The sequence below is a fragment of the Malus domestica genome, chromosome 01, assembly GCF_042453785.1.
Source record: "Malus domestica chromosome 01, GDT2T_hap1".
Lineage (NCBI taxonomy): Eukaryota > Viridiplantae > Streptophyta > Magnoliopsida > Rosales > Rosaceae > Malus > Malus domestica.
The window spans coordinates 18,297,617-18,314,313 of record NC_091661.1 but is presented as its reverse complement, the minus strand read 5'-3'; the positions used below and the strand labels follow the sequence as shown (position 1 = coordinate 18,314,313).

General features: G+C 36.7%; 2 protein-coding genes, 1 non-coding gene and 1 pseudogene across 5 annotated transcripts; 2 read left to right on the top strand and 2 right to left on the bottom strand.

Annotated features, from left to right (window-relative positions):
• The first annotated feature begins 148 nt into the window (after positions 1–148).
• Positions 149–574, top strand: LOC114826133 (large ribosomal subunit protein eL18y-like; annotated as a pseudogene).
• A 5,951-nt stretch (positions 575–6,525) lies between these two features.
• On the bottom strand, positions 6,526–9,009 carry LOC103406221 (NDR1/HIN1-like protein 6). Its single transcript, XM_008345225.4, has 2 exons — positions 7,755–9,009; positions 6,526–6,975 (listed from the first exon to the last, which is right to left on the bottom strand). The coding sequence occupies exons 1-2, from the start codon at positions 8,492–8,494 to the stop codon at positions 6,960–6,962; spliced, it is 756 nt and encodes a 251-aa protein (XP_008343447.2). The 5' UTR covers positions 8,495–9,009; the 3' UTR covers positions 6,526–6,959.
• Positions 9,010–11,814: 2,805 nt separating this feature from the next.
• Positions 11,815–11,886, top strand: TRNAM-CAU (transfer RNA methionine (anticodon CAU)). The gene has a single exon. It is a non-coding gene; the product is annotated as a tRNA-Met (tRNA).
• Positions 11,887–11,949: 63 nt separating this feature from the next.
• On the bottom strand, positions 11,950–15,572 carry LOC103412014 (putative glucose-6-phosphate 1-epimerase). Of its 3 annotated transcripts, none has more exons than XM_070823993.1 (9): positions 15,382–15,572; positions 14,609–15,015; positions 14,342–14,416; positions 13,866–13,922; positions 13,609–13,772; positions 13,312–13,446; positions 13,099–13,201; positions 12,683–12,782; positions 11,950–12,455 (listed from the first exon to the last, which is right to left on the bottom strand). In XM_070823993.1, exons 2-9 carry the CDS (start codon positions 14,717–14,719, stop codon positions 12,262–12,264), a joined length of 939 nt encoding a protein of 312 aa, XP_070680094.1. In that variant the 5' UTR covers positions 14,720–15,015; positions 15,382–15,572; the 3' UTR covers positions 11,950–12,261. The 3 variants fall into 3 exon arrangements, with proteins under 3 accessions (XP_070680094.1, XP_070680093.1, XP_008348869.2); XM_070823992.1 differs by having other exon boundaries at positions 15,284–15,531; XM_008350647.4 differs by lacking the exon at positions 15,382–15,572 and having other exon boundaries at positions 14,609–15,234.
• Between the last annotated feature and the right edge of the window lie 1,125 nt (positions 15,573–16,697).

The following is a 16,697-nucleotide window of genomic DNA, read 5'->3' as shown; positions in this document are numbered from 1 at the left end:
TAACCACTAGCAACAAATTACTGCCAGCAATGAAGGTACCATTAAAAGCCTTTCTCATGGGTACAAGACTGTGGGGGCAATCACTCTTTCAAAGCAGCGTCCCGAGCACCCAAGCTTCAACAATAGTGGCAACAATAGGCATCGATTCATGGCAGGAGGTAAGAGCAAGAAGACAAATCACACTGTGCCCAAGTCTGATGATATCTATCTCAAGCTTCTCGTCAAGCTGTACTGTTTTCTTGTTCGGAAGACTAGAAGCAAGGAGACTGCGAAGGCTAAGAATGAGAAGCCAGAAGGATAGTGCTTGACATTTGATCAGCTTGCTTTGAGAGCATGATTGGGTCAGAACATGGTTCTCCTCAAAGGTCCTAAGAATTCTCGTGAAGCAATGAAGCACTTCGGTCCAGCTCCTAGTGTGCCACACAACCACACTAAACCTTATGTGCGGTCCAAGGGATGGAAGTTTGAGAAGGCTAGAGGAAAGAGGAACAACAAGGAGTTAGGATTGAAAATGCTATTTCTGGAATCCATTTTTGCTTTAGAGTTTAAGCCGGATAGGATTGATCTTTCATAAACTTGCACAAGTTTGATATTACCAATTTCGCTAGCAGCTTCGCACTTTGAACAACAATGCCGAGGAGATTTATTAAAGTGTTTTGGCTTCTTTATGTAAATGAGTTTTGAATTTTGAGGGTATTTAGGTCTATTTATGTGAGTTTTCTGTTATATTTGACAGTTTTTATAAAAAGTGACATTTATGAAATTGGATGTTAAATTTTGGCTATTAATGGTAAATACTCTTAGAATAGTTGCCCGGACGAGGGTTCCAACACAAAAGCAGAGGCAAGAGCTATCTAATTGCCCAAAATATAAAAACATTGCTCCAATGGGCATTTTTAGGGGGATGATTTGTGGGCAGCCCAACGAACTTTTACCAGACCTTAAGCCTGCTGGCAATGAACGATGTCAACAAGTGGAGGGCGGGTCTCGCAACAGACGTCAGCCGGCAGAGTCTAACGACTATTTACGCTTGTCCTAAACCATTAGAATGGTTTGATGACTGGATCGTTAGGCTTCCAAAGGTAAAAAAAAAAATTGAAAAGCTTATTATTATGCCACGTGGCACAATCTAGTGTGTCTGATTTCCAAACTGTTTGAAAATCAACAGCCATAATCAATTCATCAGTAAAAAATCCAAAAAAAAAATCTATAAATACTCAACCACCTTCTTCATTCCCCACAGTACAACTCAATATTTATTTTCACTACAATCTCCTATTTTTGTTTTCCACTTTCCAAATCCTTTTGTTACATTAAAAAAAAAAGTGAGAATCCAAATTGGTTGATCGAGGAAGCTGTTAATTTGCCTCAAGCATGGGTGTTGGTTATTCATGCAAAATTTGTGAAGCAAATTCTAGGCATATCCTGGATTGAGCAATCTATGTTGAGTAGGTTAAGGTTCAGCGCATCACCGATTAGTGAACCACCTACTTCTTGGTTGTGTTGATCAATTGATGCCATCGCTTGCACCACTTGATGAATTGATGCTTCTCTACATTTTTGGTGTTAGGCATGTCTCCTTATTCGTTCTTCATCTTCTCACTTGTTTTCTTACTCTTGACTCTCTTGCAACCTCCACATGTTAGTCATTGTTGCAAGAACTTTTTTTTTTTTTTTTTAATCTATGAATTGAGATGAGTAAGGAAAGGAGGATGGAGGAGGCATATCTGTCAACCCTGTCAATAAATCTCTAACATGGCATAAGTACGACCCACTTAATTGTTGATAGGCCAGTTGCATCATTGCCACGTCACTTGTCAAATATCAATCAGTGACGGGTCTTGTCACACCCCTCACCCATTTATTTTAAAGATGAATTATATAGGTTCTAGACGAGCTGAGGTTGTGTTAGAAGAGGGATTTAAGAGTTTTATTTGTTTTTAGACATTTGTAAGGGTCTTCACATTATTTGTTTGGTTGAAAAACAGGGCTAAAAGCAAGCCCAAACAAACCTATTCAATAATAAATCTAGACCGGGACATCCCAAGTCCATCCTCACAAATAAAACTAACTAGACAAGAAGGAGAAGTATCAAAATAAAAATGACCTAAATCTAAATCAAGACTATAGGTCGCTAAACTGTTCGCCACAAAATTCTTTTCTATGTAGACATGTCGAAGTTCACATTGCCATCATCTTGACAGCAAACCTCGATAGACCAACACAAATGGACCTAAAGGATGATTATTGCCAGCAGCTTGCAACACCAAATGAACTATGACTGCAGAGTCTAATTCCACTAATAATATATTAATCCGTAATCTCCATGCCAATCGTAAGCCCAAGTAAAGACCTTATAGTTCAGCATTGAGAATCTCACCTAAGCCTAAATTGGTGCAAAACCCAAAAATCCATTTACCATCAGAATCTCTCAAAACACCACATGCTCCAATATAATTTTTACTTCCCTTCTTGCAACCATCAACATTAAGCTTAAACCAACGTGAAGGAGGAACTTCCCAATGGAGCAAAGATTCAATCCTATGAGGTTTATCAATCTTGTGAGTACTTGTCTTCAAGCATTCACAAAGATAAGTACAAATAGCAATTCTAGGCTCATTAATCATGGCAAAATCCTACTAAAAAATAAATTTATTTTGCCGATACCAAATAAACCAACAAGCAATGGAAAAAAAAAAACTAACCACCACTCTAAACCCCCCCAATATGAGAGATTTATTTTTGATTAAAATGAAGCCAATCATGAAAATCAATGTGATCTAACTGTGGATTATACATTCCCAACCTTTGTCAAACTTCTCTTGCCTTAGGACAATCTTTGAAAACATGAGGCATTGATTCAACGCCACAAGTACATCTCTGACACTCAGGGCTTATAAGTCATGCCCCTTTTCAGCCTTTGTTCATTAGCGAAAAGTTTATTAAGAAAAAGCATCCATAAGAAACTCGGAACTTTTAGAGGAATATGAAGTTTTCAAATGAATTCCCATTGCCAATTAGGAAGACCACTTAAATTAATGGCCAACATATAAGCAGATTTAACAAAAAAATTACCATCATTTGTTCCACTCCAGTACACTTATCAGCTAAAGCATCAAAACCAACTGGAATGCTAAGAATTTGTTCGACAATCTCCTTTGGTAAAACAAATAATAATTGACCAATATCTCAATCATTATTATAACAATAATCCGCTACAGTAGCCTTAAGCATATCATTGGAAAGCGAGCAAGAAGCATGATGAAGCAAAATACCACATTTAGCCCATTTGTCCGTCCAAAACTTTACCGTATTTCCATTTCCATTTCACCATAGTGGAGCCCCTCATGCAAAAGTTTAGTCCCTTCAAGAATTCCTTTCCAAGTACAAGAAGAGCGTAAAGCAGTTTTATCATTGAGTAATTGACCCATATCACCTTTAATATACTTTCCTTATAAAACTTTTGCCCAAATGCCATTATCCCCTGCATTAATCTCCAAGAGTTCTTAGAAAGAATAGCCAAATTCATAACTCTCATGTTTTTCAAACCAAGCCCACCAAGAGACTTCGGAAGGCAAACTTGGCTCCATTTAACCAAGTTAACCTTATTTTTGGATTGAGTGGAGCCATAGACGAAGTTCTTATTTAACCTATCAAGTTGATCACAAATGGTAACTGGTAATTTTATTGTCTGCATAGCATAAAATGGGATGACGGAGGTGACAGATTGGACAAGAGTGACTCGACCAGCAAGAGATAATGAATTCACCTTCCAAACAAAAAGCCAGGCTTGAGCCTTTTCTACCAAGCCTTTGTTAGTGTTTTTGGTGATGCGAGAATGAATGAGCGGAACTCCCAAATACTTTCCCAAATCATTAGTCAGGGGAAAACCACAAATGCGACTCAGTTCAAGAGCCATTCCACGATTAATTGTTGGAAAATATTACTATTTTGGTTTATTTGAATGTTTGGTTTTCTGGGCTTAACCCGTTAGAATTAGGTTTTGTTAGAGATTAGGGTTAGTTTATTATAAATAGAGTGCTTTATTATTCATTAGAGAACAAGTTAGTCATAATGTAGCTTCTTAGGGTTTTGTAGTCATTTCGGCATTTTCAGTTTGTTTAATAATATTCCTATTATTTTGTAATCTTATTCGTTGCACACTCTGATATTCAACTTGGTATCAGAGCATGTTCAATCCTTCGGGATTTAATCTGCTTGGTTGGGTAGGTATCTGTTTGTCAGAATGTATGTACGCTAGTTTATTGTCGTTGGTTTAGTTAGCAGAAAAACAAAAAGAGGATTGCTAAAGCTTTGTTCTGCTTTGCCGCACACTGTTCTTATCCCGCATCAGATCACCACCGCACAGCCGTCGCTCCACCTCGCTGCCCCACAATCACGACTCCACTGCTTGAATCGATTTCGCCATTGTCCACCGCCGTCCGCACCATGACCCGCTGACTTTGCTGCTGCACTATACTCGCATCCCTCTGCCACATCTGGCTGACCCGACGCAACCCTGCCCTTTTGCAGAATCACCCGTTTTTGGATTTCATTGTTATTGCTTGACCTACGAGCCTATCCACTGACCAGAACTCACGTTCTGGATGAAGAACCCCATGAAATATTGGAAAAGTATGAAAGAAAAAACAAAAAGAAGAAAAACAAAACAAAACAAAAGGAAAGAAAAAAATATTTGCTGTTGTTTAGAAAGGCCCAAACGGGGTGGGTTGCTGCTACTGATTTGAGGCCCATAAGGGCAATGAGAAAATCTGATGTTTGTTTTTAATGTTTGGGCTTTTTGAAGCCCACACGAATAACATGGAAATAACCTGCTGTTGGAGCTTGTTGTCACTTATCACAACGAACACTCGTGTGCTTGGATTGGTCACCACTTGATTGATGTTGTGTACTGGTGAATTGAAAAGTTTGTTTGTTCGGAAGTTCACATTGGCATTGGAATCTTGCACTTGATTGCTGGAATTGCTTGTTCGCTTGCTCGCCTACTCGCTTGGATTGTTCGTTTGCTCACTTGAATAGCTTGCCTTGTCGTGTCCGCATAGCGGAGCTTGCCTGCCTGTCTGTTCGCCTAATGGAGCCAGTCTGCATCTGCTTGTTTGCAAACTCATGTCGTATACCACCATGAGTTTGACGCGGGGTGTTGGAAAATATTACTATTTTGGTTTATTTGAATGTTTGGTTTTCTGGGCTTAGCCCATTAGAATTAGGTTTTGTTAGAGATTAGGGTTAGTTTATTATAAATAGGGTGCTTTGTTATTCATTAGAGAACAAGTTAGTCACAATGTAGATTTTTAGGGTTTTGTAGCCGTTTCAGCATTCTCAATTTGTTAAATAATATTCCTATTATTTTGTAATCTTGTTCGTTGCGCACTCTGATATTCAACTTTAATATTAGGTGAGCAATAGATTCTCGATTTTTCATAGCTTATTTGCTTCCTAGAAGCCAAGAAAAATTTATCAATGCACACTCTAACGATCTGAGCTTGCTTTTTGGAGGCTTCACAAACTAAAATAATGTCATCTGCAAACATAAGATGAGAGACGGCAGGTCCTTGTCTTGCAACTTTAACAGCTTTCCATTTTTCAGAATTAATTAACAGCTTCATTAATCGGATGAGATAATTTTTCATCGCAAAGAACAAATAGATAAGGAGAAAGAGGATCACCTTGTCGAACACCTCTTTGTGGGCAGAGGCTATCAGTTTTCTCAACATTTAAAACAATTTGGAAATTCACATCAGTTACGCAATGCATAATTAGCTCCAAAACATTACCTTGCGCTTCTGTTTATTTATTTTATTTTTATTTCCACACCGGATTTGGGTTTTTTATACGGACCCGGGTGTGGGGAGTGACAAGTCTGCTCTCGTGGTGGAAGGGAATGAACCAAAACTTGAAACCACGGCCAACCCAGATCTGAAACCGACTGAGTCTCGGGGCATGAACGGCGTAGTTGTGGTGCCTCAACCGCCACATCAACGTCTTCGGGTCCGTCACGGCTTCTGCCGATAAAGTCACTGTCATCAGACACTCTGCGAAGACCTGCAGCCCCAATTTCGCGTGCTGTTATAAGCACTCGTCGCCTTTTGTGAGCTTTGGTTATATTCTGTGTAATTTTCGAAGCTAGGGTTTAGTTTTATTTGTATGCTCGTTTAAGAGACATGGGGTTTAGGGTGCAATCAGTGTTTGTATATTACTGCCACTGTCTTTGTAGTCAATCCATAAGTTGTGTCCCACTTTTACCAAAGTAATAAAAAGATTTCACAACTTATTATTTTTACAAAAGCGGGAAAGGAGATGTTACACCTTAATTATATATATATATATATATATATATATATATATATATATATATATTTTTTTTTTTTAAATACGATATTATCTACATTAATGGTAGAAGAATGGGCCAAGCTTGACAATGGACGAGCTATAATAATATGGTTCAAACTCGCATTTAACGAATATAAACAAATAAGCTTTTATCATATAAAAAGAAAAAAAATATTAAGCTGATAAATAATAACTAATTAATTAAAACCAAGTGTCCAAACCAGTCACCAATATAAACAAATAAATTAATTAAAATTTCAACCCTTGCTCCTTCTAAACTGATGTATATTCCAAATGCGTTAGAAGGATCCAAAGCTTAAACTCACACATGTTAGCCTGTGTTTTGGAATTCATATAGATATACTGCCCCCATCCATCCAATACTTATTTTTTTTTTCGTAACACCAGAGAATATACGTTGTAAAGGCTCGCAATTTTATAAATATTAGAAAGATATATAGATTAGGGAGAAATCCATATCCTTTAATCTTTTGGCAACAATTGTCTGCTTGAAAATTGCAGCATCCAGCTGATGAGCTCACCAAATTGAACTCTCTTGCGCCATCACCCTTTACATATTATGCTTTGTGAGGATCAGATCCATCGTATCAACGAATGTTGATCCTGCACTCATATCAACAAAATCCCAGAAATTAAAGATCGTGACTATACTTCATGCTCAATTTTGACACAAATCTTATAAATATGTGTGCATAAGGCAAAAAAGAAGTGTGCGGAAATCATTTCACAAATGTTACGACATGCACATTTATCAATTGACAAAAGAATTCTAATAATTTTTAGCAGTCACATTGAAATGTATAGATACCACATCTATATATACATTTATGAAATTTCTATTTACACCATAGTCAGCAAACACAGTCACTCGCTTATCTAATTACATATCTTAATTTTTTGAGAATGCTTTTCATAATTCATATACTCCCCAAACACCTATGCCCTCTTCACAAATATCGTTTAAGAGAGCATTTTTTTTGTACTAAATTTTATATCAGATGATGCGGTAAGTGATGTATTTACATTCTATCATTTAATAATTTTATGTTACTCAATGGTACTCAGTAGTTGTTAGGTCATGTGATATTACAATGTGTTCTAAAAGATGATCTTCCTAGCGGTTTTAAACAAGTTTAAATTCTACTAAAAAAAGTGAACCCATCAACCTAGTAGTCAAAAGAAGCATAGAGCAGGTTGCATTTTTTGCTCACCACCCACAAGCGGTGGTAATGCTCACTACCCAGATCTCGACGATAAATAAGGTGATTGCTTAAGGGTAATGAGAAAAAATATGCTGAATGGTAAACTTTTGGCTAAGAAACAAAAATCTAAAAAATGAAATCGCATGCAAAATTCAAAATAAATAATTTAAAAGTCCGTACCATTTGAATGCATTGATGGTACACTTGGGCATTTCCCCTGCATCAACAACCTTCAACTTCACGCCACCACACAAGACATTGATCTGCATCGTCCCAACCCTCCACCCTTTGATCACGTACCCAATCCTCGTCTTTCCCTCCACCGCCACCTTTATCTCCTTACTCTTCAGCTGCGCCGCCAGCCTTCTCCCCACCGTCTGATCCACCACTTTGTTCCTCACCCTCATATCCATCTTGAAATTCGTCGTGTTCCGGTGCCTATGCGTGAACCCTTTGAGCAGCTTTGAACCCAGCCCCAAACCTACGTCGTTCTCGTCCCCGAGGATCGCGTGCATCTCGATCCCCTCGCGGTAGAAGATGTCGAGTTTCGGGTTGGGGTTCCTCACCTCGACACTGGTGACAGCCTGGACGTCGAGGTGGGTCCCATCAGGTTTGGAGACGGGTTCGAATTTGGGGATCTGGAAGGAGAGGAGGTAGAAGGCCGGGAGCCGGGGGTCAAATAGGAGGTAGAAGATGCCGCCGGCGAGGGCGGCGAGGATGATGACGATGAGGAGGAAGGCGCAGAAGACGCAGCAGCATATGCAGTAGCAGCTACTCCGCCGGGTGCGCTGTGGGCGGAAGGAAGGGGGGATGTTGGGCTTTCGGCCTGGCGGACTGGGTACGGGCCGGCCCGGTTGGTGCGGGTATCCGTATCCTGGAGGTTTCTGGAGAACCGGTTTAATGGGCGGTTGTTGCATCATTTTGTTGGATTACTCTGTTTCTGTTCTGGGTAATTTTGCAGAAAAAAACAGAGACCCAAATGGGATTAGATTGAAATTTGTTTGAACAATAAAGAAATTAGTAATTAATATAAAAAATGTGATTGAGTTCAAGAAATTGGATTGATTTGGGTGGTGAAATTAATCGTGCAGAGCAGGGAAGAAGGGGTCAGAACATTTTTGAAAAAAAAAGGATGGAAATTTGCAATTTCTGGAATTTGAATTCTGATAAATTTGAAATGTGGATTTGAATTTCTGGGAAAAGAAGAAATGGGTAGTGAAATTTGGAGGAAAAATATGAAGAATGGAGGAAGAAAGGAAGGGGAAGGATTGAATCTCAGGAAATCGGATAACCAAGACAGAGTCGTTCAATTTTTGAGAAGTAGGAGAGAGAGAGAGAGAGAGAGAGATAGAGAGAGACGGGCAAGCAGTAAGGCTTGGGACGATGGGGACATCCAGTCGGGTCGGGGCGGGGGCAATTTAGGCGCGAGATTCACGCGTGCCGTTTGGATGCTGATATTGGCGGTAAGGATTTTTGGACAAGTTGTTTTTATTGTTTTAGTTATGAAAGAGTTAATTACAAATTTGGTCCTTGAACTTTACCGGTGGTTTCACTTTTGCCTTCAATTTTTTCGTCCCAAGTTGATCCTCGAACGCTTAAGAATTTTGTTCAATGAGGGCAATAGCGATGACAATTACAAGATTTAATAGGATTGGTGGTGGTTGGAACAAACTCATATCCTTAGATATATAAGTGTTTACGTACTAGCAGTTGGGTGACGTTTTGATAAAAATTAAGTTAAACACTGAAATGCTGTTCAAAAATTGTTGTGTGCTATTTTCTCAACTTTTGTAACCAAAGTTTCATTCTGCCTTAGCTAATCACACTTTCAAAATTTAGGAGCCAATATGAGACGGAAATAAGTTAAAAGACCAAAGTGAAAGAAATAAAAAGTTTAGGGGGCAATTACAAAATTAAACCACTATGAAATTTTGTTTCGTGAAATGGTTAGATTGGTTGGTTGGATTCTGGTATATGCATGAATGAATGGCCAAAAAGCAGGAAAGCTCTAGGTTAGGGATGGGATAAGATTTAATTTAAATACAGTTTTTTATTTTTCTTTTTTCAGAAAGGGTAATCAATTAAAATAGAATTGGTAGGTAGTAGTTTTTATAAAACAAAAATTAGGAAACTAGGAAGTTGAATGCAAGAGCAACAACTTTTCAGAGAATATAAAGGATATCGATTTCAAAAACTACCAAACACAAATAGTTGTTTTCAATATTTAACCGTAATTATTTTATTTTTTATTAGAAAAATAGAAAACAATAGAAGTGCTTTTAAGTTTCCTTTAAATTAATACTTGTTTGAAAATGTTTTTAAAATGACTAAAATTTTTTTTGGTGAAAATGTTTTTGAAACCAATCTTATAAAAATCCAAGTGGATCATAGAAAATCATTTTTAGTTGTTTTAAAAGCACTTCTAAACGAGTCATTAGTCTAATACAACTCAAGTAATCAGTAGTGGCACTAAAACAGATTTGAAGTTTTCATATCAAATCATATGATGGAATCCGTTGGAAAGTACAATCCAAAGTCACTTGGCAAAAGATGGAGATGCCTAAAATCTTTCTTGACTATTAATGCAAGGCTTTCATTTTTCATTGTACTCTTAAAACGCTCTAGCGCGTGTCACACTATCACTTAAGATAAATATATTACATAAGACGTGCCGTGAAAGCACCTGTGAATAGCTTGCTCTAACACCACAAAATCCCATATTATTTTGCAACAGAAAATTGAACACAATACACAATACAAACTTCAATGCTTTGTCCACCACCTACCACAAATGCAAATAAAAAACTTTCAATGCTTTGTCTTCCTATTACTTGAGAACTATGTATCAATCCACACTATTAGAAATACACTATCAGAAGAAAATAACAATAAGAAATATATTTAATTTGAAAAAAAAATCAATAAAAGTTGAAAATATATCCTTTTTTTACAAACGATAGTGTTAGTGAGTTAAATTATTAATTATTAGATACATTTTAATTATGCACTCTCCTTCTAAAATATTGCCTTCAAAGAAACAACAATTCAGAGTTTCTACAAACTAAAAAAATGAAAATGATTATGCAATGGAATAATAATTTTTATTCTAAATAAAAAAATAAAACTTAATATAATGACATGATATAATTTTGATTGAGTTTCTTTTCAACAGTAGAGTCCTCAAAACATATATCATATGTTCTTGAAGTATGGTTGTCCTGTAAAACAATGCTACATATCAAACTTACATTCTTTTTACAAAGTTATTGCTCATAGCAAACAATGAAATGAAAATGAGGTCAAAGGTTCGAAATAATCCTAAACACAAGTTATGTGCAAGTATTTTTTATGAAAAACTTAACGGTGCTAGGATGAGATGACAAATAAATAATTTTGAAATGTTAATATGACAAATCGCTTAAAATTTTAGTTCACATGACAAATTGAAAAAAAAAATTCATATGATATTTAAAAAAAAAATGATCCAAAAAATAATAAGTCTCTCAACGACATAGTTGACTTATAGTGTGTTAATAACTTAATAGCAAAAAAGTTGGTGCCCACATCATATAATATCTTGATTTTTGAATTTGATGGTTGATGAGTCAAATTAAAGTGGCATTTATGCATTAAAGTTGGGCATTTCTTCCCACTAACTTATATAGCTTTGATTCTTACGTCTCAATGGTGCAAATGATAAGCAATGTCAATGTCAACAACTATACACTAGTGACTCATTTCCAATTCATACCAAAATGTAGTCCAAGTAATTCATATATTCTCGTTCACGATGCAAATGGTAGCTCAAATTATAAGAGATTCTACTTTATCGTTAGATATATATTTATTGCATTCATTACGTAACTGACTTATGACTATACCCGGAATAATACACAAGATTTTTCTCAAATTAGACACTTCTAAGCTAAACACTTTTTTTTTTTTTGGTAAACTGGATATATCATAACTAGGGCAAAGATGCCAAAAGTACATATAGAAAGCCTACATCAAGGCAAGGGGATAAAAGGGAAACCGACGCAACAAGAAAAGCTAAACGCGTCACCCCTTCCTCTACCACAAGCTAAACTAAGGAGGGCAGGGAAGTCCATCATTGTTTAGTACACTTTTTTGTTTTCTTTGCCTTCATGTTAGTGTTCGCTTTCAACGATCATCCAAATTTTATACAAACGATCTTCCCAATTGTATACAAATAAGTTACGTATGACCAGTTATCACAACAATCAGAGTGGCGCAGCGGAAGCGTGGTGGGCCCATAACCCACAGGTCCCAGGATCGAAACCTGGCTCTGATATGCCTTTTTTTTCTTTTTCTTTTTTTTTTTAATTTGGCCCTATTCATATCTTCATGATTGAAATTCTCCAAATTATACTTTCCATTTCAACATTTTTTGAGCATTATATGTCAAATTTTGCACACATATCATCAACATATGTAACATAACCTAACAAGTTATGCTTTCGGCTACAAGCGTAACGAAAACCACGGATGAAATTACAAGGTCTCGGTGCTTCGTTTTAGGATCCTAGTTCGAAGAATCCAACTCTAACAAACTACAACGGGTTACAGGACAGACCCCTTCTACGATAATCCGCTAGCAGCCTAGTACAACATAATCTTAAAGCACCTTACCCTTTAAACTCTGTACTGGTCTTCAAAAACCTCGCTTCTAAAGATCAAGGTGCTCGCTGCAGAAACTCGAAGGCACAACCGAGAGCTGCAGTCGCCCTGTCCATTCCTTGCCTGGCTTCAATGTGATAGGTTTCTCTATCGCTGCTCCATCCACACAGAGCATCTGCTTGTACTCCTCATCACCAAAATCAACCATAGATTTCGATTTCTTCTCCCACGGATTCCAAACAACTGTACAAGGGGGAATGAAACGCAAACAGAAAGCCAAATTCAATATCGAGTCATCTTTTTGTTCAAGCACGTCAATGCAATATGTTTAGCTAAGCTAATCCCTTTTGCACACCAAAAGCTGAGACCTGAATATACAAGCTCCACACGCCAAAATTTTCAGTCTATTTCACTTTCCGTCAGATATGAAAAAGTAATAACAGTGAAATGTCAAACATGTCCCAGCTTACCAACATCTGGTAGTCCTTCCTTTCGGATTACATATGTTCGCTTTTTCTCATGATCAAGGACTGCAACTACATTGGGCGAACTTAGATATAGTCGACTGACCTGCCAGTAGAAAATTTTGTATCTATAAGCCAATGCTCTCATATTGCATCGACAATACTAGCAAGAAAAGAAAATTTTAGTTAAGATTTGATTCTAACAGATTATAAAGTCGAGACTGATTGAGTTTGGCAGAAAAACATAATGAATATACTGTTCTGAGAGGTTGAATGGTATTTCTTCCTCCATGCCACTTATAATATCACAGTATGGAGAAATGAAATAATAATTTGTTGTGAACTTTTATTGTTTCCGAATCTAGAGTTTCCTACTTCATATGTAAAACCAATTTCACATGTTTAAAATAAAAATACTTTACCTCAGACTCAAAAGTTATGGCATCTCCTTGTTCTGTAAAACGTTGTCGTTCACAAAGGTTGTCTAAGTAGTCAAGTGTCTCCAGCCCTTCTATCCTCACCTCACTAGGACAGAACTCATTTCACATTAATAAATCAAATCACATGCCCATAACGAAAGCAAATATGCAACAATCAGAAGGCAGATGATTGTGAATTCAACAACAGCTAAATACCTTATATCAGAAACCAAAAAATAAGTGTGGTAGGCAAAGGAGAAATCAAACGGCTTGCCGTTGACATTTCTAACTCGTGATGTCAGGATCAGATCTCCATTTGTTGCAAGAGACACCCTAAGTCGAAACTCAAAACTGCAAAGGAAACAAAGACAAGAAGACAATTACCTAGGACTTGCATTTTGCTACAAAATTGACCCTACAAACTTCAATCAACAGGAAAAGAGTTGATTGTCCCATTTACCTAAAGAGACCTTATTGTAGTTTTATCTAAGAATACAGCATCCAAGCTCATACCTATGAGGCCAACACTTCAGGTCGTCTTCAGACGGTTTTAGTAGTAGATCAATAAAGGATTTTCCATTGGAATCATTTGGTTGACGCATTTCAGGATTCTCATCAATTGCCCACACCTTATTCCTAGCAAAACCATGCTTTTCCAGCGATCCACAGTTCCCAAACTTCGAAAGCATTAGGTAAAAAGCATCGGTTGGAGTGTTCAGATTCACGTATCTTTTTAAAAGGATAGTTTATACAGGAATAATTGATAATACCTGTGGGAAACAAATGGGAATTCCTCCTCGCATCGCTTTTGGGGGCTTGAAGATTGCCTGTGATTGATGAAATGCACGTTAAAAGAATCTTTTTATCTATATCTCTAGTCAGTAAGATATGTTTCGGACCTAATGTCTACACTGTGCCAAATATCAGCCATGTATTCGGTAACAGGGCATAGCCTTGCATAAAACTTAAAACGCAATTGAAACCCTGATCCAACGGGAAATCTGATTTGAACACATAGACTATGAACTAGTACAGATTGGACAATCCTAAAGCAGAGTGTACTCAGTCAACCCATTTTACTTCTACGCCCAGTCTTCGTGACCATTCAACCATACATACAAACATAGACAACATTCATGCCAGGATAAAAGACAAAATCAAATGCTTTCAACTACAACAACCACAAAATTGTAAGAAAGAAATAAATGGAAAGCAAATCTATACAATAGGAAATGAAAAGTTATACCTTGCTGCTAGTGAACAGGAGTTCTTCGCCGTGCTTATTCCTCCATGAAGTGACCTGTCCTCCAAGTAAGCTAACCTATATTATCACAATAGAACTCATTAATCGCAACGTTCGCACACACACTAATCACCCCACTGATATAGAAACCAAAATGGTATATGAACAGAAGTTTTCACATAAATGAACTAACAATTTAATGACAAATTGTAAATTCAGAGCCTTCAAAAACTTAATTAATGGCGAAAACAAGAGATTCTCGAATCTCACCCGTGCCGAAGCCCCTTGCTGGTTCTGAAGCACAACTTGTTCTACCCCATTCCAATCTTTTGTAATCTCAATTGCTGCCCTATGTTCCCATTCTCCTGCTGAATGGCCCATTTTGTGGCAAACAAGCAGAATTCTCCCTCTCCCAAGTCCCCAACTCAGCAAATCCCAGTGACACAACCAAAGATCTAAACTTAAAGAAACACCTAAACTAGTAAAAAAGCAGTAATCTTTCGAATTAAAAGAGAAAACCCAACTACCATTACTCCTCAAATCTACAAAATCTCAACTTTTCGACCCCAAACTGCTAATGCCTCTGAAGTGTCATTAAAGCAGCAAAACCCAAATCCAGAAAACCCAAAAAGTGCAATTTGGCAGCTCCGCAGGAAACCTCCAACTTCAACACCCACCTAAAATTCTCACAATCAATTTAATGGAAAATAAAAGGGAATCCAAATTTGCAGAGCCTCACTTCTATGGAACTTTGAATTAATACACACTCATAAAAAAGAATAAAACCAAATTCTCAACTGTAACAAGCCTTTTTCAAAAAACCCATCAAAGGAATATTGAAAACACTCTAAACTACCTTGTAAGTCTTAAGTTTTTAATTAAAGTCAGAAACTTTCAGGCAGAATCCATTTTTAACTTGCAAATTAAACAATGCAAACACAGTACCTTGAACAGACATCAAAACTGAGTAAATGTCTAAGTGCAAAAGCAACCCTTTTTCTAGGAAGCATTCAGTGTTTCCAATTACAATGCACACACAGTACCTTGAACAAGCACCAAAACTGAGTACGTCTTAACTGCAAAAGCAACCCTTTTCCTAGGGAGCATTCAGTGTTTCGAATTTGATATTAATAATACAAACTAATTCTTAAGGGAACTTAATAGAAAAAAATTAAAATAAAAAGAATGAGGTTAGAGATATTATTTTTTAGACTATATTTGTAAATTACATAATTTGTTCATAGATAATTAGATTTTATCTTTAAATAATTAAAAATAGAATCCAACCACCAATCGTTATATTACAAAATACTCTCATAGCAGTTTTTAAATAATAAGAGTAAAACAAAAGTGTAGTTGGTGGGAGAATGAGAAGGAAGTGAAGGAAAATAATAGGAAATATGTTTGATAAGGAGGAAAAAAACAGTGTTTTGTTGCAGGGATCTAGGAAAGAGTAGGGACGTGGAGATACGAGAAGTGCATGAGAGACTGTACAACCGGTTAATATTTGAAACAATTTTTGTGGGAAATTTTTGAAATCGAGAGAGACCATGCACTTTTAAAAATTTGATTTATGAATGAATGAATGTGCCAACTTTGAATGTGAAATGAAAATCACAAAGTTTTGTTTCCTCCTATATTTGTTAATTTTGTTTATGGCCAAATTTTTGGGTATTAACGAGCAAGATGAATGATTTCTATGAGAGAATAGAAATTGTATGGTTAAGCAATATATTAAACAAGTTATATTATGTTGTCAATTTGTTTATATTTTAAAATAGATTCATTTTTAGTGGTCAGTTGAAGATCTTCATAACAAAAATTTAGAAAGGCTTCGAGCAAACACGAGAATGATATAAATAAGACGCCATTTATGATCAATATAAGATTTTCATAACAGAATCTAAAAGATTACCATACAAGATCCTACATATGCAAGGAAAACATATGCCTTGTATCAGGGCCGGCTCTGGCCCAGGGCTAGCAGTGTAACCGTCCAGGGCCCAAAAACTCGAGGGGCACAAAAAATTGATAGGGTAGTATATTCATATATATTTCCATAAGCATATAAAATTTGAAACCTTGGCTAAATCAACAAGAACTTTAGGCAGGAGTGGTGGTGTTTTGCGTCTTACTTAACAAGACGGTGTCATGTTCGAAACCCAATTTGTTCATTTTTTTTTCCAATTTTTTACGATATTCTGTTTGGGATCAAAGCAAGGCACGTTATGCTTTTCCTTTCATGCCTTTCCTCTCACCATTTAACATCGTGATGTAATTTGCACAACAAACTAAAATACAAATAAGTTAAAACAATAAATTCGAAATATGGTGCCCAACACCGGGGTGTATTTTAATA

Bases quoted from the DNA above. Each gene is read 5' to 3' on its own strand.
- LOC103412014 (XM_070823993.1), bottom strand. From the start codon at position 14,719: ATGGGCCATTCAGCAGGAGAATGGGAACATAGGGCAGCAATTGAGATT. The intron at 14,417-14,608 runs GTGAGATTCGAG...GTGATAATATAG, and splicing joins AGCAAGGGGCTTCGGCACGG to GTTAGCTTACTTGGAGGACA. The intron at 12,783-13,098 runs GTAAAGTATTTT...TTCTACTGGCAG, and splicing joins CCATAACTTTTGAGTCTGAG to GTCAGTCGACTATATCTAAG.
- LOC103406221 (XM_008345225.4), bottom strand. From the start codon at position 8,494: ATGATGCAACAACCGCCCATTAAACCGGTTCTCCAGAAACCTCCAGGA.